Source organism: Gallinula chloropus, assembly GCF_964237585.1.
Source record: "Gallinula chloropus genome assembly, chromosome: 16".
In the NCBI taxonomy this organism is placed as follows: Eukaryota; Metazoa; Chordata; class Aves; order Gruiformes; family Rallidae; genus Gallinula; species Gallinula chloropus.
In genome coordinates, this window is record NC_140101.1 from 10566544 (window position 1) to 10593875 (window position 27332).

At 46.6% G+C, this 27332-nt stretch overlaps 1 protein-coding gene across 1 annotated transcript in view; it reads right to left on the bottom strand.

Moving 5' to 3' along the window:
• The window catches only part of RIMS4 (regulating synaptic membrane exocytosis 4), a gene marked incomplete at both ends in the record, with an annotated part of 51445 nt that overhangs the window by 4434 nt on the left and 19679 nt on the right, over positions 1 to 27332 (bottom strand). Inside the window, one exon of the mRNA XM_084271733.1 lies at positions 11488 to 11629. Within this exon, the coding sequence (XP_084127859.1) occupies positions 11488 to 11629 (142 nt within the window). The remainder of the gene's footprint in view (positions 1 to 11487; positions 11630 to 27332) is intronic.

The following is a 27332-nucleotide window of genomic DNA, read 5'->3' on the forward strand; positions in this document are numbered from 1 at the left end:
TTTCAGAGGTTGTGGAAAAACTGGGAGCGAATGGTGAGGAGGAGGCTGGAGGCCACCGTTCCACACCCACGTCTGTCCTGCAGGCATCTGCCAAGCCATGACACAGCTACCAAAACACACGTCAGGAGCTTTGTGCCGGGGTACCCACGCTACGGCGCCGGGTTCTGCGCTGCCTCCGGGGAAGCTGCTCACATGCCAATTCAGGAACAATTAGGAACCTCCCGCACTCTGCCAGGCGTCCTTGGAGGGGGGCAAATACCCACTTAATGACATGGCTTCCCACTGCCCCAAAGGATGCTGTGAGGAGGCTGCACGTTGGGTGTAAGTGAAGCCAGAGAGGAGCCCTGCCTGGGGGCAGGCTGGGGACTGTGGCTCTCACGCAGCCCGTGTCAGCCACCAAGATCCATTGATTTCTTCCTGCAAGCCAGTTACACTTAAAAAAAACCCATAAAAAACCCCTCAACACCCACCCCCCCAAATTTTTTTTAAACCTCATCCAGCCAAAGAACATTGATTTCAGGTTGGGATTGCAGCTCTCATTACTTATCTGCAGACCTGGTCTCAGCCCCACTGGAATGTTTTATTCATTCAGCTGTGGAATGGTGAAGCCAGCACACACACCACAGCATCTTGCCATGCACAGGGCTGAAGGGACGTGTCACTAGCACATGTCCTTGAGACAGGTTCACGGGGTGGCTCAGCTCACCGTGACAGGGTCACAGAATTAAACAGCCAGACTTTTCAACAGAGCACCATATCCCCGCTCCCTGCTGACCCAGCTCTTTGAGAAGCCTGGTTACCACTGATATACAGGGAGCTGCTGAGCCTTTGGCATGGATAAACCTGCCCTCGAGCTCTTTACAAATGTCACCTTTGTGAAAAGAGATGAGGGAGGGGATGTCCTGAAGACAAGCTTGGGAGAGGCTCTTGCACAGGGTGGATTTTCACTGTTTCAGTGTTTTTTCACCCCACATCCTCACCGGGGAGCAGCGCCCCAAACACAGGAACATGGCAGAAGTAATGGATGTGGGGCCATGTGCTCAGGACATGCTGTGCACAGACACATCCCCAGGGCTGGTAAATCTGCAGGGACGGGGACATGTGATAGGAAAAACAGGAGAAGGGGGAGCCTGGAGTCAGACAGGCTTTATCAGGCTCATGATTTACCCATACAAGGAGGGAAGAAGTGAGTCCTGTTCACGTGAGGACCAGCAAGAATCCTCAAGCCTGCTGGCTCAGGCGCTTTGAGCTGCCCAGAAAGTCAAAAAAGGATGAAAACTAATGCTTAGAGAACCCAAAATAGTCAAAGAAAAAGTCCTGACAGAGAAAGACCTCAGATTCAGTAGGAGATGAATGGACTATAAGCCAGAAGGTAAATGTTTTCTTTATTCTCTTCAACTCATGGAAGATAAACGGGCAGAGCCTGGGTCTCACTCCTACCCTGGGGAGTATGTGACCTGAACAAGCACGTAAATAACAAGCTGGCAAGACAGCTCACAGCCGTTCAGGGAAACATTCACTGCTGTGCTCAGAACAGATTCTTGGGCTCATTAACAACATGCTGAGGACCAGGACAGCAAAGGGGAAGCTCAGGATTGAGTGAAGCCCAGCAATGTGAGAGCCCACAGCACACCCAGCACCAGATCTCGGAGCGATCCCTCTCTGAGGTGAAGTCCAGCTGCGTTACTGCAGTGGGGCACAAAGCTGGGAGAAGACCACCCACAGAAACTCCTCTCACTGTAGGACAGCAAGGAATGGAGACCCTTTTGGCCCCTGAACAGGCAAAAGAATTAAAAAAAAAAGAATCAAAAACCTTTCCCCTTACCTGTTGGGGAGAGAATCATGTTGAAGGCTGATGCCAAGTATTTCTCTGTGCTTGATACATTCAGGGAGAAAAACCACACATGCTCTCACACACCAGCTCATCCCTCTTTTGGGCAACACTGGTCCCAAAAGCTCTGCCCAGCAGCTGGGGCAGCTCAGGAGAACATAAAAGCACTCGTTAATGGAGCAGCCAATGCTACAGCCTACGTCAATGATATGGAGCAAAATAGAACAGCATGAAAAACAGCACTGAAAGGCCCAAGAACAAGAGCTGAGGGCTAAAGGTGAACCCACGGCACATAGAAGTGGTTGCAGCAAAGCATCCTGTTACCTGCACGCAGATTGAGAAGCTGGAAGGCTCAGAACGACCTCGAAATGATGAACACTCCTCAGAGCACATCACAGATGCAGAGACACCAGGGCTGTGCTGCAAGCACGGGCCCTCACAAACAGAGCAGTGGAATTAAGCTGATGCTGCTTTCTAGCACTGAGGCTGATCTCCAGAGGAATGGCAAAAGCCCACTTAAAACACAGGCCAAGGTCAAGACTCCGGCAGTTTGGATAACAGCCTCAGTTAATAGGTTTACTAGCACTATATGAAACTCAGTATTAGATTAGACAGATAATGTTCCCCATTGTTGTTATATTTGACTGGGAAGGAAAGATGTAGGGAATTAATTCTTTAATGGATTATGGCACTAGCTGGTGGGACTGGCTGCTGCACTGCACAGAGGCTGACCTTTTGCAGTGCTCCTTTATTAGACATTAGAAGCAGCAGCTCTAAATCATGCTCCTTGGCTTTGACCAGTTCCTAGACATATATTTGGGTATTGCCAATAACCCTGGAATGGAAACAATTTCTGTCTGGAAAAATCATAAGCCACCTCCAAGAAAGCCATTGCTTCTCCCTGGAGAAGGAAGGGGAAAATAAAACTGCAGAAATTTAGCATGCATGTGAATTAAAAACAGCAGGAGCCATGTAGCTGCATCGGCTAAATTTAGGATGCTCAAATCCAGCTCAGTGAGCTCTGTCTGTCAAGTGCTCGGAGAGAAGCTGGGATGGCAAGGCGAGGGGTCCATGCACAGTGTGCTTCTGAGATTTTCCCTATTCACTCACTTGTTTTCCCCAGAGCTGAAGCAAAGAGGAAAAGGGCTCCAGGGACCACTATGACTTCTTTCAGGTCTTTAAACACAGCTGTGGTGCTCCCAAGAGCCCTCCTCTGCCACATGCTGCCACCTCAGCAGACTTCCTGCCCCACCTCTGAAGAAACCAAGCCATTTCTCACCTACCTCTGACTCAGGGACCAGCTCTCCAGCTGAACCACCACACATACACTGGACACACTGGGCAGGCAGGGAGGCACACTCCCAAAGGCATCTGCCACACATGACTCCACCTTGGGTGACTCCACCAGCCAGGTTTTGCATGCACTGGAGCAACACTGGAAAGCGTTTCCTCCCCACTGCCAAACATGCCTCTCCCTTAGGGGCAGAAATCACCACAGCCCAGTTATCACCAGTAAGAGATGTCTTTACTTTTTTTTTTTTTAGTTATCATTGCAATTTACAAAGAAGTGCTAAAAATAGCTGGAGAAATAAAGCAGGAGCATTTTGCAGCTGACTTGCAAACAGCTGCTGTCATAACCAGCAGCGCTCCGGGGACCAGGGCTGCGGCAGGACCATCTCGTGGCGACAAGCAGCCGTGCACAGAGAAGATTAACAGGTGACACTTGTCAGCTCTGTGTCTAAAGGGCACAAATCCTGCACAGAGCAAGGGCAGCGCAGCCTTTGGGACAGGAAAGAGAAATTCAGCCTCTCCTCTGGCGCTCTGCTCTCACTCGAGTCAGGATTCATGGGTCTGTGTGGCCACACTGAATGAGAACGATTTCAATGAAGTCAGAGATTACAGGTTTTGCTGTGGGATTGGTTTTAAGTTACAGGATTCTGCTATTGACCCGAAGGCAGAGAGAGGACAGGGAGGTCAGTGACACCTCTGGCGTGTCAAGGACAAACAAGGACATTTTGCTGGAGGACCCACAGAGCCGGGCAAAGTAAGGGAACAGAGCAGGGGCAGCAGCAGGGTGAGGCTCCAGCAGCTGCTGGTCCTGGGGGTCTCTGAGCCCACCGACACAAAGTCACATCAGCAGAAACCTGCACCAACATCAATTCTGTTTGCACAGTTGCCAGTTCCACCCCAGGGCTCAGCACAGGCTGGGAGCCCCGTTCCGGACACATCCATAAGCCTTTTCTTAGCCGAGCTGCCCCCGGGGCAGCAGCCAGTCAGCCAGCACCGATGCTGAAGGCACCCTTGGGAAGCAGGGGACAACTACTCTCCTTGCAGTCGTTTGGACACCCGCGAGAGGGAGACAAGACCACGCAGACACGGGCCTGAGCCCAGCCCGCAGCTCCAGCAGCCGCAGGCAATGCCCGCACGCCATCCCCATGCAGAACATGTCCCTAATTACCATTCCCGGCTCCGTGGAAAGAAAAGGGAGACTGCGTAAAGGATTTATTCCTTTTGTGGCACGTTTATATGCAGAATAAAAGCGTGCTCGCTCCATCTCAGGAGCCACACGCTCCAACCCGGGCTGAGATTGCCCAGATATTCTTCTTTTTTAAACACAACATTCATAATCCTGATTATTTAGGAAATCTGTGCAGCGGTCTCGGAAGACTCTGCTCCTGTGTTGCAACGCTGTAGGTCAGGGCATATGCAATCTGTCCTCTGTAGTGTAATTTAAGAGTGGCTTAAAGGCTCTTTGCCAGCTGCTTGCTCTCCTGCTCTGCCAAGGTAGCAGCGTTTCCTGACCTCCCCATGGCAAAGACCTGTGCCCTTCTTCTCCCCATGCAAAGCAGCTGAGTCCTTCACAGCAAGGTTGCTTTTCTTCAGATATATTAAAATGCAGAGCTAGCTTTTCCATGTAAATTGATCGGGATTTGAATGTCTGGACAGACAATCCTGATTCTGATATAAAATGGTATAAAGAAAATTCGGAGGACCTGTGCAAACCCCTCTCACTCTGCATGTGTGGCTCTGCTCAGGCTCTTCCACACCCCCACCGGTCCTTCAGTCGGCATTAGCATGCAGAACGTGTAGCAGCACAGACACATTTAGGGAAAATGTATCATTAATTTCTTTTCCTGTCCATACAGAGTTTGTCTGACCTCTTTTCTAAATCTATTTTTAAATTGCTTCTGGGACTCTGTATGCCAGGTACACCACTACGCTGCTGCAAGCGTCCGCAGAATCAGCTTGTCAAAACCTTGCTAACCTCATAGGAAATATGGCAAGGAGGCATCTCCACAGGTTCCCCTGGCCACACCCAGGTCCCAAGGCCAGAGCAGCTTTATTTACATCATTTGTGACAGCTGCTTGTCTAATCTGTTCTTAAAATCCCTCCCTGGAGAATTTGTTCCTGTGCTTTGCTTTACTTTTTCCTTCTAAACCCTTTCCTAGTCCTTCCTTTTTGCACATCAGTCCTCAACATGGGTCCTGAGCTACCAGTTCTTCACAGAGACCAGCATATTTCCTCCCCTTTGCCCTTGATACAGTACTTTGCAATTCCATCTTACAAGACTTTTGGACTGGTCTTGATTGTACCAACTTGTAGTGGCCACACTGGCTGCTATGTCTGCGCAGAAAAAATGCAGACCAAGGAATTAATCTGCTCCTGTTGCAGGCCGGGTGGATCCCCCTTTTGTGGAGGAGCTCTGACAAGGAGAGGGGTACTCTGAGAAGATTTTGTGCCTGTGTCCTATGGACCAACCCCCCATTACTGCCCCTCTATTACACACTTGCACATCCTGCCTTCCGCAGAGCTGCGCTGCTGCTGTGGGTTCAGCCAGACGCTGAAGCCAGCCAGCTTCAGCGCTGCCACCCCCTGGCACACCCAGAGAACAGCTATTTTCAGAAGGTAACATTCTGTCTTGTGCTTTTCATGGGTTTATTCACACTATCCACACAACCGCTCATTTGCCATCAACTCACGCCCTTAGTAGCAATACACTCTTACAGAGGTGCTCCACTGCGTCTAGTGTGTACCTGGGGTGTGTCTGGAGCCAGGGTTCAGAAATTACTGTTCTGTCCTTTTTTTTTTTTTTGTCCTTTTTTTTAGTGCACAAAGTTGCAATTAATAAGCAAGTCATGTAAATACGATCATGAAACTGAATGGTTTGACTTGCACAGCTGAACTAACAGATTCCCTGTACTTCTACACCTAATACATTGCTACGTTCTCCAGCTTTGTCTTTAAAAATCAGGGACAGCAACACATCTTCCTTCATCCAGAAGAAAGGGAGGGGGGGAAATCTCTGAGACTGATAACATATTTGACAGTTATTTTATCTGAGCATAAAAAGGAAGCCATCAGAACTCCAATTTCAGGGAGCAGGACTGTACTGTGTAACAATCACACTCATCCATATTGCATGTTAAGGTCTTTGAAATCGTACCCTACGTGCGGAAGCCAAGTAGATGTCTATCAGCTGAGGAGGAAGGCAGAACTGGTTAATTTAACATCCACTGCCCCATCTTTCAAATATTTATGGTGCACATGAGGAATTATTAATGCAATGTGCATCTGACTACACCGTCAGGGATTGGGCACACAGCCCCTTACCCTGCTGAAGTCGATGTGAACACTGCAGGAGCCTTCACTCTGGCTGGAAAGGTTTCCTACCGGCACCTATCCCTGCAGCACCCAAACCCAACCCAACCCCACCGGCCGCAGACCCCTCCTCTGCCAGGCGATACCCCCGCCTGCCTCTCCACCAGCTCCTCTTCCCTCCTGGCCACTCTGCTTCCTGTGGTGTTTTTAGCAGTGTGCTGTGCTGCCTGACGTGCTGTAACACACTGTACTCCACTCGCCTATCCGACTCCACCTGCTGTATGAATCCTGCCACCTAAGCGGAGCTATAAAAACTCCTCAGTGAATTATGTGCAGTCCCCTCCCCACGTTACCGGGCGAGCTCCATTTTTAGCAACCCCAAGTCATCACAGACGCACTGAATAAAAGATAGCTACCTGCCTTCAGAGAGCAATTCTGCCTGTTCTCAAGAGGTTGTTAAAGGGGGGATTCACTCTATTTGCTGCTGGAACTACAGCTCTCAAGGTCACAGCCTCTCTGAGCCGTGCCGGTCAAGCTTAACAGCACAAAAAGATGGGCTGTTGCTGAACAGGCTGCCTAACTCCTGGTGTATTAGAGACAATCTCCATGCCTTTCCCAATTTCCATCTTGAAAGGTCTGGGTTTCTTACAGCCTGAGCTGTATTAACACCACGTTTCATTATATTTTTTAAAAGGACTTGGATAGAGGAGAGCCCTGAAGGTAATTTGCTATAAAGAAATCTAGAAGTCCCCTGGCTTTGGATACCACAAAAGAGGCATTCAGTGAATAGATGCAACACGAATCTCCTAGATGGTGTGTTCAGGAATCAAATCTTTTGGTAACTCTTGAACGATGGATAATTTTTGGAGCAGGAAGACCAATTTTCACATAGCCATATGGTCACAAGTCAGGCCAGTATTTTCTCCAGCTTCCTTTTAGTTACTGCTCCATAGTGAAGCAAAGAAGGGCAGGTAGCTCTCCTAGCCAAGACCCAGCCTTGGCTCACATCAGCCCTGTACAAAGAGGTGGGAGAACTAGCAGCTTGCAGGAAGAACATGAGACAGAACAAAGATGCCCATGCTGGCAACACACATGCCAGGCTGCATTCTGCCTCCGGCCCTCGTCGTGACAGTGGCTTCAGGTGCCTGGTGCTGCCATTGCAATGGGGAAAGAGGTGATACAGCTACCAATAAGATGTTTCCTCACTGGACAGGCAGACTCATCTAAGATAGTACAAGAACACTCCTCTAGATCTTCGCTACTCATCACCTGCTGTGCTCTTCTAAGGTAAAAACCACCTTAGCTCTCCGTAACTTAATCATCTCAGCAGTAGCCTACAAGAACAAAAAAATCCAGCAAGTACCGCTTATTAGTGACTACAGCAGCTAGCAGTCCTTTGTTCCAGGTCCATTTTTGTCTTTCTGCTCCATTTTCAGAAAGAAAAGTGGCTGGCAGGAATTAAGTTATACACAAGTCCAGAATCTATTGCTCCTAAGTGTTGTACATGGTCTCTTGCCGTTGCAGCAAAATGCAGCCAAAACAAGATGTAGGTTGTGCAGGAGCCAGGATGGAGCTGGAGATCTCAGCTCAATCTCAGATGTTTGGTTTTGAGTTATTTCTACATTGGGAATTTTACCTTTGCAGTAAACTTGGTGTCCTGAGACTACCTGACAGGCACCTGCTACAGCAGGTAACTGTCCTCTCATGAAGATTCTGAAGTACCTACATAACAGAAAATACCCAGTGCTGTAGAGACTTGTAGCCTGTACCAAGACTGGTGTGGATGACTTAGGAATGGAAACATCTGAGAGTGTGGAAGTACAACCAACCTGTCAGCAGCAGACCTGTTCTCTGACAACCCAAGGAGGAAAAAGTTAGCAAGCATATAAACTCCCTAGCCCCTCTGAAGGCAGAGTATGGCCATGAAGATTCCAAAAAAAAGGAAACAGAAAGGTAGCAGAACTCCTTAAGTCCTATAAGCCAAAAAAAAGCAAGACCCTGATGTGAAAGATCACCCATAACACAGGTAACTCATAGAAAGTGTAGACAAGAGTCCAAGAGCCAGTCTTCTCGTGAAGAACTCGAGACATAGTGAAGGCTCAACTGATGTGTCCCTGGTCCTCCCTTGCAGCACACAGCTGAGCCTGGCTACAGCACCTGGATGCATGAGGCTTGGGCCCTGCACAGGGCGGAGAGAGCACGAACGAGTGTAACCTAGGACATGAACGACTGAAAACAGCTTTGTTTAGAATAAATATCACCTTTTCCTTCTATAAGGTCTCACACTGAGTTTATTACATTAATTTTCTACGCTGGTGCACAACCACTGTGCAGTACAGAAGCTGGGTAATATACCTGGGGGACTTTCTGTACAGCAAAACATTAAATGGAGCAGCACGTTGACACTGTCAGCACTTACTGGCATGCACACAAGTTTAAGGAGACACATTCTTTATACCATCCCTGGCAGAGGGGCTGGTGTGGATGTTCTTCAGCAGATTTCATCTTCAAGCAAAACCCTAAAGGGAATATTTCCTTGAAAGAGGACCTAGCCTACACAAGGGGAAGTGTATCCCTACATAATAAGCCTCTCCATAAAAAAACAACTGGATTTCGTGCACTCACACGAAATTCACACGAAAGGCAGCCTTGCTCAAAATCATACACTATAAAGAATTCTGCAACTGTGATGCTTGGCACTGGCACTGAGAAGCTGTAGGTAGCTGCAGCCAGCTCGCCACAACACACATGAAAGCAGTCAATCAGCATCACTTGAGAAGCACGTTTGTATGACTGAGAGCAGGTATTTTAATACTTCCTGCAGCAAAGCTGCACCAAATCTTTGATCATTTCAGTGTGCCACCTTTGGAAGTTGTCCTTTTAGTCTTTAAAAGTACTACAAAAATCCACAGAACTTGGGAAAACAAAACCTCTTGGAAGACAAGGTTTGGAATCCATTTTCTTCCCTGTGTGACCGTACCGAAGAGACACATGGGTAGGAAGAACCAGGGCAACCTTGTCTTGACGAATACTGTGGTTTTGACAATCACTGGTGAAAAACATCTCTGACCTAGGAGTATCAGCATCAGAAAGAAACCCAGCATTAAAAAGAAAATGAATTTGCCACAACTAAGGCAGTCATATGAATCTTCATTTTGCCTCCCTGGGAACGCAGCTACAGCAAACAAGAAAGGTCAAGAGAAATCTGATTTAGGTGAATACATTTCTGTCCCTCAAACAGTTCCCCAAACAATTCCTTCCTTTGCTGCAGGAAAAGACAGCAGAGAAACTGCCCTCCCACCATGTTTCAAGAGAATAGAGCCCTCTTAGTGCTTTGTACTCTCCGCCTTGTTTGCTTATCACTTGCAGCTCAGACAGGCTGCAATTCCCACCGGCTTTCCAGAGGAGATCAATTATCCCACCTAGGAACAAAGCATCCAGGAACCACTTAATCACACTTTTCAGAGAAGTAAGAGGAAAAACCACCCCATCCCTAGCAGAGGGGCTGGTGTGGATGTTCTGGCAATGCTGGAGGTTGGAATACCAGATGTTAGACTTGTTCTAACAAAGACATGTGGATCGTAAGACAGGGTCTGTCTTTCTTTGCTGAGCCAACAGCTACATGCTGCCTGCCTTCAGGGTAAAATGCACATGTATGGGTGCAATATTTTGTTGGCAGAAATATTGCCTCTCCAGGAAAACACAATCAAAGCAGCCAGCGTGTGCAAGGATAGGACACAGACCTTTCTAAGAATTACACCCCTTCCCAGGAGGGGAAGCTATGTAAATATAACCAGGGAAGAATTCTACTCTGCACAAAAGCAGATCCTTGCCCTGCACTGCCAAGGGACTGAACTTAATCACTAATCCTCTGCATTGCATAGCGGAGGCAGAACTTCAAGCCACAGGACTGTGCTGGTGTAGCAGGAATATTTCCTTGGAGACAGCAGCTCATAGAAGAGATAAGGTACATCACGGCTCTGGAGTGACAAGATTGCTATCGCAGCCTGTGCCTCATTACTATTTCCAACCTTCAGCACAGATCTATGATGCCTTTCCAGGATTAGCCTACTTCTAAAGCTAAAGAAAGTCTCTCCTAATTTACAGCCTGTTACTTATTTAACACCAGAATCACATTAATTGAGCGTGTCTTTGGACTATCCCAGCACGTAGCGGTACAGCATACTTGGAATATCACATAGGACTAGTGAGTGTACAGAGAAAGGCCAAGTGTGGTACTTGGCTTAAACAGAGCAGGTTTTTGGTATACAAACATTTTGGCCTCATACCTACAAGCATGGAATCTGATGGTAAATGTTGCCTCTTTCCACATACTGGGGTTTTTCACCTCCAAAGATTCCCATATATGGTCTTTAATAGCAGCAATAAAATAAACCAGAACTGAAGATAAGTCAGCACCCAAAGTTCTGGTCTAAGGATGCCCTGCTTTGCATTCTACTACAAAGCCTAAACACACCACAGAGTTTTAGAACTTCACTGGGGGTCAAAAATTGTTTCTACAAGAGATTCTTTCAGGACACCAACTCAGATGAAACAAAAGAAAGTTTGGTGCCAAAAGTATACACGGGTTTCTAATTTGTGTATTTTGATATCAGAATGATTATTTTGCTACTTGCATCCTTTTCACCACTTCAGCACTTCCCTCTCTGCTTCAAAACCAAAAGGCTATTTTGAAATAGCAAAGATGGACAGCTATTGTGCAACATTAAAGACTACTGGCTTATAATTTATTACCCATAATGAGCCTCAGCTATTCACCCGGAATTATTCTTCTAAAGGCAAAGCGGTTAAAAGTAATGGGTAATCTGCTTCAGCTCAGAATAATGAGGACACTAAAAAAAGTATATAAACAGCTAGAATATCTGCCAGCTCTGCAGGCAGAGAGATCTGCTCTCCTCTAATTGAATGGGCAGTACACCTACAGCACAGGCAAGTCAGAAAAACACATTATCTATCATGCTGCAGGAAAATTAATAGGTGCAAGAAGAATAGTGCATCCCTCAAGTGATTACCCAGCTCCCTTTAAATGACTTACTTTCCCTCTGATCCATAGCTGTTCATGCTGTCCTCAATGGACTCATGGCTGGCTTGACGGACGGTCCGGCTGGGCATTTCGACAGCCAGCCCAGTTTCTGTGCTCCTCTGGATGGCTCCTTTCAGTCTCCGACCATCCCCATCTAGGCACAGAAGGGGAGAAAAGGCAGTCAGCTATTGCTCACAGAGTCAAGGAGAAGCCGAGAAGGTCCTTCAGAAGATCAGCCTGGCATCTGTCAGCCAGGCAGCACTTTGCCCTCATGCAGTGTTTTGTCATTCAACCCTGCTTCACCAGCAGCTCCCAGTCATCTCTGGAACAAACCCAGTGTTCCAGCAAGCCAAGGCCCAGCAGAAACTCAAAACACATATACCACCAACCTACTCCAACCATTTGTACCAATTAATTATGCACTGAGCACAGGCATAAGCAGGCACGTGAGCTGGCTGTATGTGGAGCTGCCCAGTCTGGGACCACAGCCCCAGTAACCAGGACAGAGCTGAGGTGCATGGCCTGACCACGACTCGAAATGTCTCCTATATCCCATGTTGCTGCCTCAGATTGTGCAGAGCAGCAGCCACAGCTCCTGGTGAGCACCAAGGGAGAAGAGGGCAGGAAAAGGCCAGAGGTACTGCGAAGGCAGGAGACCTCATAGGCACCCAGAGGGAAACAGTTGGGCATGGCCAAAACATTCCCTGGAAAGGCACCAGCAGTTGTAAACCCTGGAGAGGACTATTCCCCCTCACACAGACCCTTGGGCAGAGCGCAAAGGGAATTAAATAGGTTCTGGTTCCTCCTGGGTGCAGTCTTCAGAGGCTCAGCCCTCTGAAATTAACAGCTGCTATTTTCATCCTCCATCTCTAGCAGTCTGTTTCTCAGAACAAACCCCGTTATGTAATGAATATGTAATGAATACCATTACTATTAATTGCTTTAGCCGGTGTTACGAAGCTCCAGATTTCATCCCACATACAGCACTCATCCTGAAACACATCTGCTACAAGTCTTCTGAACAAAGCAGAATTATCTAAATCCTTTAAAGATGCTCACCCATTAACCTGGATTCAGGCAACAATGCTCTGACACACAGTGCTCAGAAACCCACCAGCTTTTTGAGTACCAGCCCTGGAGAAATAACCCAGCTACTGAGTCCAGAGAGCTCAAGACCCCCAAATATTAAGAAGAACAAGTCCTTCCCCAGATACTTTGGAAATATGAGGATATCTGTAAGAACCCATCTAAAACATGCAGAACATTGTTACTTGTGTTGCAAGCTGCTTGACCTAAAATACTTTTATTTAGATCATGGTGTGAACAGGCACCTTAAAAAAAACTATCAGTAAGATATCAGGATATCCTACTTCTCAAATTATACCTACTCTGAAATGCAAAGGCAAACATTCTTCATTAAATACAGCTATAAAGTCCCCTCTCCTCTGGTGTCATTAGGTTTCCAACCGGGTAAAGGTGTTGGCCCCAGGGCTCCGTACCAGCTGCTGTCCCCACGTATGGTGCAGCATGTGTGTCCCTATGGGCTAAGAGGATGTATGTTCTGGGTTAACATTAACCACAGCTCGCATTGTTTGTGTGCCTAGAGCAACCTATGAAGCACATTGTATAAATCAGGAAGTTACACAAACGTGAAACATATTTCTAACTTGCTTTCAAAATCCAAACCTTCAGGCAAGAACAGTAATACAGGCATCAATAAAAGCAAAGCCTCGTGAAACAGCCTTTTACCCACTCCCCCAGCCACTGCCAAGCAGCTCCCTTTGTCGCAGCTTTCCAAGCCGGGTACAGTTTGGAGTACCCCCCCTCTGATGGGGTTTCCAGGTTCCCTCCAGAGAGCACCCACAGTCTCATGTTTACCTCCACAAACAGTCTTTTAGCCACCTACACCCCCCAAAGCCCTGCCCTCCTTCACGTGTGCGCTCTCGGAACACTCGCCCTTTCATGCCTTTGGGGTCAGGACTCACAGGAGCCTCAGCAGGCAACCGCAGCGGAAGCAGCAATGACACAAATGCAGGAAACAAGTGGAAAACACCGTTTCCTGGCTACACAGCATCTGCTTAAAGAAATTAAATCTCTTCTTTCCCCTGTGTAATGAGCCATGCCTGGAGACGTTCAGACTTAGAAGGCTACACATCAACATCTGGCAACAAACAAGGCTTCAGAGCAACCCAAGGTGCTCGCTGCTTCCCATCAGCTGTCTCCTGAACCACAGCTACCATGTAAAGCAGAAGGGCCGCTGATAAAGCAAGGCAGCACTGTGAAGACAGGCGGTACCAGAGCACTGTACCGGAGACGATTCAGCTGGCACGGGGCAAGTTCAGCTGTAGCACCACATGCACAGCTTGAGTCTGCTGGCTTTCCAGGAGTGGGTGGCTTTGCAGTGTCCCTAATTGCTTTTACAGCTACTACACACATGGATATTCTTATTAATATACGGACAAACTCTGATAAATAAGACAATAGGAATAGATGATGAGAATCCTTTGTTCCTCCCTCCTCTTTCAGACAAACATGACAGCAACTCCTGCATCTCACAAACCACGTCCTGTTATCGTAGAGAAAGGTTTCTTCAGACTTTGCCCCCTCCTGTTTCTTTTTGCCAGAAGTTTCCCTTGAACACATGGGGAGTAAACTGTTCTGCCAAAAAGATGAGTTCCCAAACCACTGCAGCCACAGATGAGACTGATACAGGGTAAGAGATCAGCAAAAACAGCAGAGATACCATCAGAAATGGGAAATAGATTCCTAAAAACTCACCCACATCAACCATTCAGTCAAACTTTAGCTGTAATCAGCATGTAACAAACCCCCAGTGTGTTAACCCCCCTCAGTTGGGAGAGAAGGGCAGATCAGCAGCAGTACATCCAGAGAGGGTCAGCGTGGGAAGGGAATAACCGACAAAGCTGCACTCACTGCTCCTCTGTGGACTGAAAACATTCACAAATCAGAGCCACCTACTGCCAACCTTCTCTGGTCAGCGCAGAGCATCGTGGAGGGGCTGCGCCTCCTGCTCCCTCACCCAAAACCTTGTGCTTCAACACCTCTGCAAATGAAGAAGGTAAATGATCTATGTGGGTGTGAGCTGGCAAAACCCTTTGTCTCAATTTAATCGTTAGTGGTATCTGGAACAAGGGAGAGTAGTATCGATGGTTTCTGCAGCGTCACCGGATTTATTCCCTGCACCTTTTCCAATTAAGCAGTAAAAGACAAAGGTTAAAAGCAGCTGGTCAAGCCTGCAATGCAACACACACCCAGAGAGCAGATTCTGCTGCAGAACGACCTTGAGAAGAAGAAAATTGTTCTCAAAACTCCAGGATGAAGATACCTCTCAGAGGCCAAGAACCAGAAAGGCCCAGCAGACACTTTGCCCAGTTCTCTGTGGTGACAGGCATTCAGATTTTGCTTGGTTCAGCCAAACAATTTATGTTTGGCTAAAGAGTATCTTCTAAAGAGCATCTTCTAAAGAGCTACCCACTCTGGATTTGAAGATACCAAGAGATGAAGAATCAGCCATTTGCCCATGCAGTTTATTTTACTACCTGACATTTAGAGATGTGACTTAGAACAGACAAACTTTCCCCCATCAGGATTTTTAATGCACTTTCTCCCTGCAAGGACTGCTTTGTGTTCTCACTGTAAAGACTCTTCTGCAGTGTAATCAAGTCATCTCTCAATCTTTTTTGACAAGTTAAACAGACTGAGCTCTTTATGCTTCTCATGCTCTGGCATTTTTTTCTCCTGCCCTTGAATCTTTTCAATGACCTTCCCAGATTTTAAATGTCCTTGTGAAAACACTCAGAGCAGAACCAGAGACTGCATTTTAGTGCAAAACCACATAGGGGTAAGAATCAGCTTGTACTCTCACCTTCCCTGCTGCTACTTGCATCTCCCAAAACCCCAGTATAGCACCATACCTTGCCTGGTCCAGCCTGTCTGCCTGGGATGACCTTGTAGAACATTATATTAAAAAATATGGAAGAAAATGCATTTTATTTGAACAGAAAGAGCTAAAAGCCCAGAGCATTCTATACAACTCTCTCACTACCCTCAATACTATTTACTATCCTTCTAATGTGTGCAAAGCCTGTGAATTCAGTGTGGTTTAAACTCGTGCTTGCTGCAAATCAAATGAAAACGCTGAATAGTACCGTGCCTTCAAAAGAGCCTCCTGCCTTTGAGGCTCTTCCTTGACAACTGCCTTTTGAAATCTGAAGTAAGCTTTTAATCTATTTATCACTATCACATTTTTTAGGGTCATGTTGTTCCAGGACAAACCCCTCACATACTTACTACATTTACCCAGATATCTGCTTCCTCTAAAACTTGGGAGAAAAAAAATCACGTCTGACAAGACCCATTTTCCCTAAATCCTTCCTGACTGGTATTAATTATATTCCATCATTTTGTTCTTTTTTAATTAGATCTCATTATCATGCTTCCCCTAATTCAGTCTGTGTCATCAGACCAACTAACCAAAAGTTCCCACCAGATGAGCCAGGAATGGGTTAAAAGGAGTAAGTTGACTGTGCAGGTGCCCTGCATAGCACAGAGCATCCTTTGTAGAGTTCCCATCCTTAAATATATTCTCAGCTGTCAATCACATCAAGAGGCAGCTCTTCTCAAGGATGATGCCACTTCGCGGCAGAACTGACTGCCATCAAGAATTGTAGTTGCCTTAAACCTTGGGTAGGGAAAAATAAGAGTGGCATTGTCCCCTTCTCTTCCTCAAAGGTTACTGTTTCTCACCATTCCTCTTCTATGTCAGTCTAACACATGAGTCCTGACGGCTCTCTCCACACTCAGAGGCCATCAAGTCTTGAAAAAAATCTATGTGAGTTCTGCAATAGCTCATCACAAGGTCATGATTACGTAACTGTTACTCCTACACAGAACTACTCTGCGATAGATGTTTGAGTTCATGTTTCTGAGGGTCAGAGCGTGCCCGTTTCACCGTTACCCTCACGCTACCTCCTTTTTTGTCACTTCCTCTTCCCCCACCCAGGTACTCAGCACCTTTCTTCTCTCTTCCTTTTTGTTTTCAGTTTTCTCCTCCACATTGGCTCAGTCTGCTGGGTGCTGCCAACGCAAAAAGAAACCAGCACGATGCGTGTGCTATGGACCCTCCCACACTTTAGAATTAATTGATATTGATTTAACCCTGAGATTAGGATTGACTGAATTTCAACTTGATCAGCTTTGCTCCTAAATTAACCAACTGCTTCCATGCACAGCACATGCTGGTGCCCGAAGCACATGGCCAGGCAGCACCAACACAGGTCAGGCAGTACTCACCAAGGGTCCCCCAGAACAGCCTGGTTAGGTTTTTGCCTTCCCAAACTTCACCTTGGGGTGCAAAGTGCACAGGAAGGGAAATCAGCTGGACGCTTCCTTTCAGGCTGTATTTGTTCCCACTGTAAAGCTCTGGGCAAAATAACATTTTCTATTTTCCAGGAAAGGCTGGTCCAGGCTCAAGCAGAGCGACTGCATTTCTCTTACTTTTCTTACGCAAGCCAAACAGAATCCATCGATTTGCATCCATACATGCTGCAGGGTATTGACCTGGACATGCTCTGCTCTCTGGCTTCACATCTGGGTTCCTCAGCAAGTGAATTACCTGCTTTGCTCCAAAACAAGCCCCAGGTACAAACCAGCACTTACAAAGCATGGAAAATTGACAACCCCAGTGGGGAAGCAGAGAAAAACCCATCTGACAGTCGATGCATCCTTTGGAGCATGTTGCAGATCATATAAGAGCAGAGATGAGGGGTGTGAACATCTGCGACAGCAGAGTGCATCTGCAGTCAGCATCCAGGAGGACAGGGGATGCATGGCCAGGTGGGACAGGACCTGATTGCCCGCAAAGGAGGTATGCCCCAAGCTACACAGCAGCATGCACCAAACCTGCCTGCTCTATACTTGTCTCAAACGTAGCCTTGAAGGCCTTTTCATTTCCCACAGCCATAAACTTCACTCAATGTTAAAACCAAAGTATTGAGAGTCTTGCTTTCTTCTCCATGAAAATCTGTCCCAGAGCAAAGATTGTCCAGTTTGGAGCTGAAAATGAAGACAGGAAAATACCCAGCACCCATCAGGATATCATCACCTGCTGTGACTAGGAAGAAGGTCCCCAACTGGTCTTTGGCATGTCTGTGGGTAAAAAGCAGCAGTGGGAGTCTCAGCTCAGCGCCTGTGAGACTGCTGAAGCACTGACCATTTCACCTACTTCTTATTTCCAAACACTCTGGGAAAAGAGCCAACACGTTAGCTTCTCTGCTTCAAACTTTGTCACTGCATTGTTGTTCCTAATGGGTTTAAAAATAAAAGATTGTTTTCTGTTTAGTCAGATGCTGAATCCCCACAGACGCGTGTTAAGATTTGTGTGCCATGAATCAATTCTGAGATGAATAAAAGAATTCCATTGTTCAGCTTCAAAAAGGGAAAAAAGTCTCCCCACAGCCTTGCATGAATCCCCAACACCTGCACCAGCCTGGCACATGCTGAGCAGAGGGGCTGTCGGGGTGGGCAGCACAAGCCCTGTTACATTGGTATCGGTGTTTGGAGCAAGCCATGCTGCTCCAGCTGAGCTGGAGGGGGGGAACCTTCATAAAAACCCACCCAAAAATCTACTGGATTGTCACTTCAGAATGCAGTTTAATGAGATCAAGACAATCTCATCATGCCTGGAAAGTTCTGACATCCTGCCAAGTGTTCCCGCCATCAACATCCTAACGGAGTGTGAATTATGAGCACCTAAGGAGAGGCAGTTTGTACCGTGCTCCAGAACATGCAGCCCAGCAGCATCCCAGCCTGAATAATCCACCAGAAACGACAGAAAATGGCTGGGGATAAGCAGGAGCACTAATCGGGCTGTTTGCTTCATTCCCCTTGTCCTAGTTTCAGGCACTAATAAAATCACACCCCCCTTTTTTTTTTTTTCTCCAAATAAAGCAGAAAATCTTCTATGGGATGGAAGAAAAAATACCAACAAGTCAATTCTTAATCTGTACAGATTACATACATCCAGAGGGTTGGGAAAGTTCACTCAACTCTTCTTTTGAGAGCCAGAAGACAGCACCATTAGCAGCTATTGGTACTGCTGTGAGGGCTGCAGCCCATGGGGATACCAGTAACAGCCCTCCCAACTCCCACCCACGCCACAGTCACTAACACTTCACACCGCTCCTTGGCCATGATGGTATTTTAGCCCCAAACCAGCTTCCTCCCATCCTGGTGTTCAACCCTGCCCTTCCTCACCCACATGGCCAGATGTGGCCATGTCAAACCAACTCCCCTCCGACCCATATCTCTTTCTTCTCCCTCCTCACCGGTAACAGCACCAAAAGCCATTCACAGGGTTATTTTTACTATGTAGGGCTGCAGCAGCAACCTCAGAAGGTGCCTTTGTCCTTGATAGAGCTTGAGATGCACACCAAAAATCCCCCCCTGGCCCGCAGATGGGTGACACGGCATTTGGCTGTGCGTGGCACAGGGGCTCTTGTTCATAAAGCAACAGCCAAACTTCCAAAGCCTAACAGTAGCTGAATTTAGGTAGGCCAAAGCCAACCTTCTCCCTCTCCCTCCCTTCCTATAAATGCTAAAATGGGAACACAGCTCTGCACAGCCTGTCCTCCCCTCCCACCAGCCCAACAAGACAGCCTTGGGAGAAGAGCGTCTGGCCCTCTACACCTCTCCCACCCCACCAGCGTGGGCAGGGGAAGCACCAAAATCCCCACAGGGGTTTTCAGGTTTGCCTGTAGCTCCTAATAACTCCACTACCCAGCCCAGATCCTCAACTCCGCAGCCACTTCAAAGCAGCAGACGTTTTCTCCCCCAAGCTGGTCTGAGCTGCAGTTTGATTTCAATCCAGCTGTATTTAAGCAGATCTCCACTCCCAGTAAGACGCTGTCACCTCTCCTGGGTCGTGTGGAGCACTGGTGAAGCACTGATTTTGCTTCCCATCTTCCTGAGATCCATCTTCATATTTTCCATTAGGGAAGTGTGCTGTAATTTTTTTCTGCTCATTTTGAGGTGAAAAACAAACAGATCCCACGATACTATTTTTAATGTTGACCTTCCTGGTAATTCATCTATATGAAAAAATTTAAACGGCCAAAATTTTCATTTTAAAATGTCTAAAGAAAAAGTTCTGCAATTAACACGTAGCTAGGAAAATTACTCCAAGATGTTTTCCTTCACTGACATGAGAGAAAGCCAAGGAACCAAGAGATAAACATCATTATTCCACTGTCAATGACTTCCAAACAGATTTTTTTGACCACCATAAAAAGCTGTTTACCTTTCCACCACAAAAATGTTGCAGTACTGTAACACTAACAAAACCTTTTGTTTCTTTCAAAGCATTTTATGGGAACGACTTTGCAGCCAGACCCACCTCTTCAGAATTCTTCCCATGTCTCTGTTTGCCACAACAGGATCCAAACAGCTTCACCTGACGCCTGCTTCTTTTTCTGAGAAAAGAGAAGTTGCTGCCCCCTTGTCTCCCTCCCAGTCTGCCACGCTTTGAGGCTGGTAAAATGCAAGGTCTCTCCTCATACAGAAAGTCACCCACTGTATGTGTTCAGCAGCCAAGCAACGAAACCTAAATATTGCCCCATCTGTGTGCCCAGGATTTTGGGAACTGCAAGTACAGGATGGCTGATGCTGCATGGCTGGGACAGACACATCCTGGGCTTTTCTCCATCTTCTGCTTCTTCTTGGCCAAGGGATGATGAATTTAAAAAACAAACAAACAAACAAACAAACACCTTACTATAATATTTCTAATGCAATAAACCACTTGTATAAACAGACCCCCCCACAGCGGTGAGGGGACCCAGCCTTTCCACCTCTTGGATTTTGTGGTTTAAACCTCACTAAGTGTTTAAGTCGCCCCCTCTTTGGCATTTGCCCACATAAGAGGCCCCAGAGCTCTGAGCACCTGCCAAACCAAGGGAAGTTGAGGTGATGGGATCAGAGAACAGGTACAGGTGGCACAGCCACAAGCAATTAGTAAAGCTCAGGTTTTTATTGTTAAAGTACTATGCTGTAATACTTGTTCCCTAGGAAGCTGGAGGAAGTATCAGCCATAGTACCAGCCACCAGCAGTGCTGCAAGACAGAACCTTCACAGCTCTTAAAACGTGGCCAGCTATGAAGATCTGGGTGCCAGAGAAACGTGCAAAGCTGAAAGGTGAGTGGCCAGTTTGTCTGCCAGGGCCATCCCAAGGCTTTCTTCATGTTATCTCACAAGGAGCACCAGACCTGGAGTCCATCTGTGTTCCTATAGCTGGAAGCCCTCCAGCTGACCAACTTCAGTTCTGAAGGCCAGGAAAGATCTCTACTTAATGGCAAGTGAGGTGAACCAGAGCACTGTCCTAATTCTGCCGTCCATCTCACCCTATTAATAACTCTGAGGATGTTGCTTAAGCCCAGGATCTGAAATATGAATGAGCCTGAACTGCAGAAACCTTCTTGATTTAGAAGAGGATCACAAAAATGAGGTGACTTCACAAAAGTAAAGTAGCTAGAAATCATCACTGTCAGAGAAGGATGGCATGAGATCAAAGAGCTGCCCTGCCTACACTTCATTAAGCCAGGAAGCTTTGCAGGAGGCTGTTCTGCCCTTCCTGATCCTTCTGGCTCACTGTCCCTCCTGAAAGGGCCCCACGTCCTGCTCTCAATGATTCTTGGGAAGAAAGAGGTGAGCAACGTAACTCAAGCAGCCTGTTTCCAAGTTGTGTTTTCCTGTTCTAGAACAGGACTGAGGTCATGAGCCTCTTGAAGCAACCGACGTTTCTCAGAGAAGTTAACATACCTTTCCATCCTGGGGATTTAGTATACTCGGCTCTAGGGTTTAACTTTCACTCAGAATATAATCTCATTTTTAAAGTAACATATCAGACCTTTTCTTCTGGGACCACTAATTTCGTGGGGTCTCTGTATCTTCCACCTCTCCACCAGATCTGTTGGAACCTGGAAAGTACATGCTACATTTACAGGAATGATGGAGAGAGTGAGAGGAGAGGGCAAGGACAGGGCTCTGGCTTACGTACTGAAGAAATAATCACCTCCCTCATTCACAGCTAGAGCAGGTAAAGTTTAGGTTTAGTACAGACAAAATTCAGGGGCAAAGAGCCAACAAGGCCAGATCTATTAAGATTCCTCCCTCCTCTCCTGTCCCACTGCTGCTTTTTCAGTAGTGAGCTGCTTTGTCAAGAATGTGTGTGTGTGTGAACACAAAGAGTGAGCAACAGTCTTGGCACAGCGAATGAGTCATGCAACCTTTTGTTCATTTGTTATAAACACAATTAAAAACACAGCCATGTTTCTTTCACAGGCATGAAACCACAGAACCCCCGAGTCATTCATAAACTAGAATCATGGTGCAGAATGGCGCTCAGAATAGCATTTGATTTGTGTTTAGCTTGGGTTGTAATTACCTCATCATATTTTCCTTAAGGAAATGAATGATCGAATTCACAAGGAGTTGACTTTAATTATACACACTGCTTAATAACTTGCGTCCATTTGGAAGCAATTATTTGATCCACTGTGGAAGCAGAGAGGGGGAGAGGATGGTCTGGTTTCCAGAGAAGTCGAACAATTTCAGGCGTTCAGCTTCCAATTCCAGGCGGTGTCACAGAGGATACAACTCGCCATGTCAGGCTTCAGCAAAGGTCTTGCCATGTAATACCTGCAGCAAAAGCTAAGGGAAGGCAACGAGCCAGCACATTCTTCCCCTCTAGTTCTACACATAGCTTTGAATCACACAAAGACATCCTTTGGCAGGTCTGTGGCCACGCAGTGTCCATCCTGCCAGGCAACTACCACATCCCACCATAGGTGTGTTTAAAGGGAACAATTTTCTTTCCATGAGGCACAAAGAACAGCATGGAAACCTCTGCTTGCAGCATGCCTGTGATGATGCCAAAGCAGCAAGCACGGAGGGTGGCTGCGCTTCCCAACAGCCTGCGGAAGAGCCCAGTGCTTTCTGGCAGGTGGAGAAGGGCTTTGGCACAGCAGCTGCACAACTTGCTCATCAGCTCTTCCAGCCCACAAATGAGAGCTCTGCTCTTGCAAATGATCCACTGTGCTTGTACCAGCTCTCTTGTACAGACCCCTGTCAGGATCTGGGATGGCTTTCATACAGAGCAAGTGCCTAGTTCTGCCTGGGTGGAAAGGAGAACACCATGCCCTTCATGGTAACTTAGCTGCAGGAATCTCTGGACAGCTGGAAGAGAGGGTCAGGCTTGGATGCTTGAAGCAGGACAGAACCAGCTATCATGCTGCAGCAGTACCTCACAGTATAAAGTGATTCATAACTCAGAAATCAAAGTGCTCAAAACACTGGGTTTCATCTCATAGCAAACTGCTCTGCCAATCATACATCACTGGTATTGTCAGCTGGTGACAAGTCAAACAGTTAAACACAGCAAACACCATCCAACAGCAAAACCCAAGGGGCTGAAATTTAACTAGCAGCTTCCTAACAGAAACAGACCAGAAAATGTTCACAGCCCAAACCCTGAGGAGATGCACGCAGACTCCCATCCCAGTGATAAACTCTCCCACAGACGAGCGTGGCAGACACATCACTGCCTCCCTACATCTTCTGCAGGCACAAATGCAGAGCTCAGACAGGAACACTCCCCAAATTATTTGAAGTCCATTGGGAAATTTGGTTCACCATCTGTCCAAGCAGAGATCTGAGCTTCCAAGAGAGGGAAAAAAAACCTTTGACCAGAGCTCTGCTGTAGAAGGGACAGGTCTTCATCTCTACTAAAGGATACTGGAGAATGTGGGAAACCAACTGAAATATCATGGCTGTCTGAAGATTACTGAGGATTAGAGAAAAAAAAAAGCCATGGATGGAGCAATACCAAGGCCCAGTTTTCTCAATTACCAACCACTACATGCAGGAAGAACAGGTCCTTTGCTGCCAAGAGACACACTACAGTGTTCAATATTGTATTAAATGTAATTTGTGTTAAACACTTGGTGTAAACCAGCCACACACCAGCCTGGCTTCATGAGGAGCAGGATGGTACTTGGAGCGTGGCTACCCAGTGACAAATATACAGCAGCAAGTTCACCAGAATCCCATGATTTGTGCTAAATATTTCTAAATACATTTTGTAGAAGGAGCAGAGATGAACAAAACACTTTCAGAGCCCCTCAGTGATTTCTCCCTCTCCCAGGGGAGCAGAAAAGGAGCAGGTGAAGAAGAAATGTAACAAGCACCCTGCTGTGATACTGCCAAAGCTGGTCTTGCAGACCACACTGCCAGCTCAGGAAGCTCAAGGATGCCTTACAGAGCAGTACGTAGCTTTACTTAGGAGTGAAAAAATAGTTTTAACCTAATTAGCAACAAAATGTTTGATGGGAACCACTTTATAAAATGTGCAGGCAACTGCTGACCAACAGTAATGGAACAAGGTCAGAAGAGGACACTGGGCATTAACCTTACGAAGCACCTGCATCTGCTGAACTGGCTTTCTTCTTATACTTGCTAACTTTTACATTTCTCTTCTCATATTTAAAGACCAGGCTGACATAAGAAAACCTCAGGATTTCTTGGCAAGGTCAGAGAAGTTCATTTCAGATGCAGGACAACCCCATTCCACCACCATTTCCCTCCACTCAACAACAGCACCTGTGTGCACAGCCACCTACCCCACCTCATCCCCACGGCGTGGAGCAGCATCATCAAGCTCCAACCTTCACATTAACTTCAGCACAAACACAAGGGGGTAGGGTGCACAATTCTGAAAGCAAATTCTGGAGAGAGAACCTCTGTCCCAACCCATTCACAGTCCCCCATCATGAATCAAAACTGCAAAGCCAACTCAGGAGTGAAATAACACCCCTTTCCTCCTGACACAAGTTCAGGGCTCTGTTTCCTTGGCAACAAAAAAGAGCATCACAACAGCCTCCTTGCTAGCAAATGGCATATAAAAATGTGTCATTTTTTTTCCTCTCCAGTATTTTTTATCACTAGGGAATAAACCTGAGCTCAGAACTCACCACTCAGCAAAGATGGAAATAGATCCCCATTATTGCTATTTAAAATGTAAGTATCTTTGGATATTTAGAGCCTTTAAGCTTGTCCAGAGAGAGGTGGGGAATAAGGGATTTTCATTTATTAAGTTTAAACAGAAAAAAAAAAAACCAAAACTTGAAGTTCACCTTTAAAGACAAATTATAGAACTTGATGAATCTGGAGAAAAAATGCAGCTCATAAACTTAAGAACTGTATTTTAGATTCTGTTAATATTCACTTTTGAAAAGCATTAGCAATGAATTACAAATTTAATAATGTAACACATGGGAGGAATTATCTTCCTCCCCATATAAAAAGGCAATTTGTTCTTGCCTATAAATTGACTTTCTATTACTGTCATTAAATCAGCATAACGTGCTAAAATTAGGGTCTGCCCCACCACAGCTCTGTGGCAACCCACAGCTACAAACTCATCATGCCAACAGTTGAGAAGATATCCTAAGGAGGTGAGAGGGGCAGCAGACACCACCTTCTTGGCTGGGAGCAGTATCTCCTCACTGTAGGATGTTGTAGTGCTGCTGGACATTAACAAGGGTTCAAAGAAACAACTGGACAAAATTAATAAGGATAAAAAGTCAGGAGCAGAGGAAGCTCCTAAGCCATCAATCAGTGGAGGCTGGGCCAGCATCATGAAGAAGCATCCCAATAAATCTGGGCAGCCACCACTTGCTGGGTTACAATGTGGACACTTGTAAAAGAGGCCAAACTCCTGGCTGGCAGAAGAGGGGCTCTCTGGGAAGAAGCCATGCTTCTGCTTTCAGGTTTCACCATCTCTTGTCTAGCTGTGCGTTACACAGGGATAATGGTACACCAGCACTGCTGGTGATGAGGAGGTCAGGCCTTGCCCCACCACTCATCTCCCTCACAGGCTCCCTCCATGGTGTCAGACTCTTACCATCTCCCTGATCATCTCCAGACATGAAAAGCTCGTACTCCTTCCATTTTGCCACAACACAGAGAAGTGAGATCACAGTCCTCAGACTGCAGTAGCCCCTCACTCACTACCTAAGCCGCTTCCACATTTCCCTCCTCTGGCACTTCACCATCCCTCCCCTTCAGCAGTAACATACCCACGCAGTTGCACATTAATTCGGTCTTTTTCCTTTTTCCTCCCCCTTTTTAAACCTGTCTCACCCATACTTTAGGCAGCAGGCAGCTAGAAAACTTACTCACCCCTTGGTTATCTCTAAAGGATATCTGATCAACCACCACTGAGGAATGAGCTTACAGCATCTGCTGACAGTTCTTATCCTTCCTTTGCTCAGTAACTGCTCCGGGCTTTAGAGAAACAGCTGGTACCCATTCGAGATTACCAGAGTAACACTGGTCAGTGCACACAGAAGGTGCTCTGCCCCTGAACAAGCAGGCTGGGTGCCAGACCAGCACAGCACCTTCAAGCACTAATAGGTGGCTGTGATGAGACATGCCCTTCACTCCATGACAGGCGGTTCTCTGGCTGCCGGATGACTCTACCTAAGTGCACTCTCATCAATATTTGCTTAAAATCCGCTTTTTTACACAAATACTCATTGGAAAAAGGTTAATAGTTGGAAATGAACACGAAGGGGACTTGTGATAACCAAAGCAAAGCCATTTGCGAGTCTGACACATGCACTTTGCAGTCTCCACCAAAGCCTGGCTCCAGTCTCCCTGCTGAAGCAGTTTCTAGGTCGTAACACGTACAGATGTTTGGAGGTCTGTGCTTTGTCCTTGGCCTAATTTGGACAAGGACATTAAGTTTTCCTTCTGCTCTAACTGCACACTTCAATCAGACTAAGCCATCAGGCCACACTTGAGTTTGAAGTCACCACTAAAATTTATCACTCTGGATCCACGACTGACTAGGACACCCTTCCAGGACCCTGTAAGCCATATTCCTGCACAAAGCATCCTCCTGTTGCAGCCATTCTCCTTAGAAATGTCACTTTATTGAGCATGACTGGGCCCTTTGGAACATTACACAGTATCCATCCTTTTCATGGATTTTCTGCTACAGATAGGTGACTTTTCCCTCCGCATTTTCCTGTTGTACAAAGCAGCTTTCCCTTTCAACAGTCCCCCCCCTCCCTTGCACAGCTGCTTAATGAATTCAAAGCATGACATTTTGTTTTCCACAGTGAGGTATAAGAGAAGCTGCAAACCATCACTGTGAGATGAACTAGAAAACACAGAAGGCAGCAAGCCCTTCCCACCCGTCAGCCATGGCTCCCTCGACAGCACCCACTATACACTGCGAGTCTCCACATGCACCCAACTAATCAACAGACATCACTAAACACACCAAAGTGTCAACTTTGAGAAGTCTACAGGAGCTTCTATACACAACAGAGTTTCACAAGCCCCAGAGATTGTCTCGCTTTTGATACTCAATGTGCTACCCCTACCTGGTCACTTGGATGCTTTGCTCAGACGACGCTTCCCGGATCCAAATGGATATAGAGCCTAGAAAGCCCTTTCCTGAGCACTGCACAAATTCCTCTCATGTCGCCCACACAGGAGGCGACAAATTGGCACCAGTAGTTGTCAACATTTTGTTTTGATCTTCTGGCAAACAAATCCACCCTCTGAAATGTTTGCAGGATGCAGAGATAAAAAGCCGTAATGAATAAAGACCAAAGAAGTTTGAAGGGTTTATTTTTACCAAGTAATCAATACCTTCTGGCAATCTTCCTCCAGATCTAATAATACCAGGGAGGACAATAACCCTTGGCAAGTTTTGTACGCTGCTCTACAAACTTTATCTAATTAACCATCACGATCCACTCCTGGAAAAGAAA